The sequence below is a fragment of the Cariama cristata genome, unplaced genomic scaffold, assembly GCF_000690535.1.
Source record: "Cariama cristata isolate BGI_N322 unplaced genomic scaffold, ASM69053v1 scaffold2198, whole genome shotgun sequence".
NCBI lineage: Eukaryota > Metazoa > Chordata > Aves > Cariamiformes > Cariamidae > Cariama > Cariama cristata.
In genome coordinates this window covers 22,366-26,329 of record NW_009629265.1, presented here as the reverse complement: position 1 = coordinate 26,329, position 3,964 = coordinate 22,366, and the positions used below count along the sequence as shown (strand labels likewise).

Sequence of the window (3,964 nt, the reverse complement as noted above, 5' to 3'; positions counted from 1 at the left end):
TCACTGTGGTTTTTTTCTTCAATCCCCCCCCCCCCATCATGCAAAACACCTTATAAATCATAGCAAGCACTGTTATAATCTTCATGCCAGAGAGCTCTAAGGTCATCAAATACAAGGAACAGTTCAGAAAATCTCTCAACATTTTTGAGCTATTACCATTTCACATGGCTTATAAGCTGTTAATAGGCTTTGATTCTTGCATTATTACTGTAGTCTGTTTCAGAAATTTTCAATAATAAAGCATTTTATCCCCTCCACCTAGAAATCTTTTCTAGAGCAATTAATTATCCTGGCCTGAAAGGTCAGATCCAATATGCAAGAATTTTGTACAGTGACCACTGGAGTTTCAAAACTTCATTAATTTCACAATTAAATTAATTTCACAATTAATTTCCTGTTACTCGAGAGAGAAATTCAGCATGGGATTTTTTTCTTAAGTTTTTCTTTGGTTTCCATCCCTAGTGAAATACTGTATTTGAGCATTTGAAAGAGAGAGAGTGAGAAAAGAAAAAGGGACACTTTTCCTTGCTGGAATATGTCTGTGCTTTCAGTAATAAAGACTACAGATCCAGCCTATACAGTAGTAGGATTATAATTTTGAAGGAGCTTTAAATGTACATATTCTCTTCCCTTTCCTTTGTGAGCCGAAGTGTGGTGTCCTACAGTAGGCAAGAGTTGCCATGCAGTTGGAAATGATTATCTGAATATCTTGTCCTAAGTAGCTTGCGATGTGAAGTTGGCAGGACTTTTACTCTCTAAACAGTTTGAAAGTGTCTTCAAAGAGTTGAGGCCATGGTGGCATTTCCACTCCTAGCCTGCTTTGGCTGACGAGGTTTGGCATCTGCCACCAAACAGCTGGAAGAAAGATAAAACCCACTCTTGATAGGCTTGTGGATTTTCTTGGTAGAAGGAAGCTCTCGGGCCAGTTATTTTCCCTTTTGCCGTTAGTCCACTCATACGGTTGCTGCGGGTGCCAGTGGGCTGCTGGGCAGCTGCAGAGGAGCGGAGAAGGGTTCTGAAACATGTTTTGCAAGAAAGGAGTCCTGGACCATTCGGTTCAACCCTGCACGGTAACAGCATATCATACAAAGACATTTCACTGAGGAAGGGCCACAGAACAGTGACTCTCCAAGTGACCCCCTTCGTAAAGTCTCCTGAGCGCACAAGATTTCTGTAGCAACTAGTAAGCATTATGCCTATAGTTAAAGGCGAAGAGTTATAACCATTCTGTAGTGATATGTAAGCTGTAATTAAATTGTGATATTCCTACCCATATTTCATGTTTTGAAAGAATCTTACCTGTATCTTACAGGAAAGTATTTAAAGTTTTTGTCATTGGATAAGGAAAGTAACACACACAACTGCCTTTGCTTGCATATGGGTCAGTGTTTAATTGGTTCAATGAGATTTCTATTTTAGAATTTGAAAAATCTGAAAGATACTTTTACTTAAGAATGTATGATATTAGAGATTAAGTTCATACCAATTTTAGATTAGTTTTAGGTGACTCACCCTCTGCAATTGCTGGTGTCTTACTTGTGAATATAGTAAAATAACTCTCACTTCCTTCTTACATATGATTTTGAAGTTCCCATCAGTATGTTCTGACCAACCAATAGTCTCATCTACTGACCATATTCAGTTTTTCAGTTGGTGTGCAGTAAGAAATAGAAGCCACAAGCCTGCAAAGTGCAAAATACTTTCAGCTCCCTGTAGTCAGTATGATCAACAACAGTCAGCATCTGGAGGAGTGGCCTTACTGTGCTGTTCTATCTAGCCCAGTTTTGATTAAATTGTATGTCTATTCCAGGCACTACTGGAGAAGAAGAATAAAGTTAAGGAGCCTAAGAAGCCCCTCCATTTCCTTGAAAAAGTAGAAAAGCCTGTTCCTCGGCCACCCACTCCAATCCTGGAAAAACCATCAATTGTAAGTGGGCTGGCTTTAGCACTTTGTTTTCTGTTGATCCCTGATTGTTTACTACACAGTTGTTAAATGAATGCCCAGAGAAGGAAAGAAAAGAGCTTTATCTTTTTTGTGTGTATTCATGTTAGAAATAGTCATCACTACTTCTTAAGACTCTCTTAGTCTCTCCTTATTCTATAAAGATACTAGCAGCCAAAGAATTGAAAATCTTTTAAAATATCTGTTGGCCAAATCTTTAACTAAATTTTATTTTATAAAGACATAAATTAGTAGACATGTTATTCCCTTGTTCTTGGAGAACGAAAAGATAGAATCGTATTATTATTATTGTTGTTGTTCAGTGCCTTCCAACCTTCTGATCTTACAACACTATCATAATCTGGCAGAGCAATTAAGTTTAGTCCCACTGAAGTCAGTGAGACTTTGGGTGCTTAGCACTGAGCATGCACTCCATTAATTTTCTGGAGTGAATCTCTTGTCATCATGCAGGATGCACTCTTTGATGAGCATGTTCCAGTTCACAGAAGATGATTCTTCTGCAGAGATTGAAATATCAGTAATGATGTGTCATGGGGGATGTGATATGCTGTAGGAAAAAACAATTTAGGGGAGCTGCAACTTCTTTTCCTTTCTTAAAGTAATGTACTTAAGAGGTGGTTGCCCCAGTAGATTGCTTTGTCTGTTTATTAACACCATTTTCATGATATAGTAAGAATTAGACACAATTACCATTCAAACTTGTGAATTTAAGAGTCACACAACCATGAAAGTGAGAGAGAGAAAGTCTTATTAGATCATTCATGCTGCCTTCCTTTGTGCAGTATGATGTCCTATGTTTTATACAGTCTGTTTTAAGACAACAAGAATATCTCCTTGGGAAGAGCTTTCTACAACTTTACTAACTCCTAGGTATTAGACAGTGTATTGCAGTGGTAGGTTTACACTATTTAGATTTACGAGTTCAGCAGATTTTTAAGTACTTCTAGGTAACATGGAAAGAAATCAGAAAGATTTATCTCCCAGTTGTAGTCATTCTTGAGCATGTTTACAGATTATAGTTGTTTCAAAAGAGTTTCAGTACAATAGAATTCCACCTAAATGAATTCTGTCAACATTTGGTTTATTTTCAAGTATCTTTATGTGTGAACACATAAAAGAGTGGAGCTGTCCAGTGAAGGTCCATCTGTAAAATCAGGCCACTTCAGCCACTGAAGAGCATCACTAACATCTCCTGCCTTGCAGAATCCAAGTAAGGTTTCTCCTACCAGCTGGCTGTGAGAGGCACTGAAAGCAAGGTCTTCTCTGTTGTTAATGCTTCTCTTCCTGCCATACACGTATACAAGTACCAACTGCTAAGTGTACCAGCCTCATTCCACTAGAGTTGAGGATCTCAAAAAGAAGGTGTGCCAGAGTGACAGGCAGGTGACATGGACTACAAGGGATGTAAAAGAAAATGGAGAGAACAGAGGCACTACTGCAGGCCTCCTCAACTCCTCTCCCCGAGTAATTTCTTATGCACTTACTAGACACAACAAGCTCACAGAGCGCCTCACTTTCTCCCAGCCCCCTCTAGTTTTCAGCCTGCTCCTAGATCCTTCTATATCTTTAATTCCTTTATTTTTTCCCCCCGCTGCAGGGCATGATAGGCTTTCTGGCTCACTACATTCTTGCCTGCTGATCTGTAGCAGGCAGATGGAGAAGTTGATGATTACCCTTGCTAAGGCACCATTTGCAGCACTGAACAACAGAAGTACAGAAAAATGCATCTCACAAAAATTTAAACCAAATCTTAGTTGAAATCAAACCAAGCAGTTTGGCTTACCTGTCCAGTATATGTGCCATATCCATTTCCAAAACTCTGTCCTGAAGGGCTTTCATGCTGTAGCCAGGTGATGTGGTACAGTTTAGCTCTCTAACTGGACTGGAAATTCATCCCTTCTTTCCAGAGAAAAAGAACATACCAAATAATAAGGCAGTCCTTTGGCTAGTTCTGCTTTGCTCCTCCTGGGTGGTGGTGTAGAAAGGCAGGGAAGGTTATTT

General features: G+C 39.2%; 1 protein-coding gene across 1 annotated transcript in view; it reads left to right on the top strand.

Annotated features, from left to right (window-relative positions):
* The window catches only part of MAATS1 (MYCBP-associated, testis expressed 1), a 32,159-nt gene that overhangs the window by 15,425 nt on the left and 12,770 nt on the right, over positions 1–3,964 (top strand). The window contains exon 10 of the mRNA XM_009705088.1: positions 1,811–1,927. Within this exon, the coding sequence (XP_009703390.1) occupies positions 1,811–1,927 (117 nt within the window). The remainder of the gene's footprint in view (positions 1–1,810; positions 1,928–3,964) is intronic.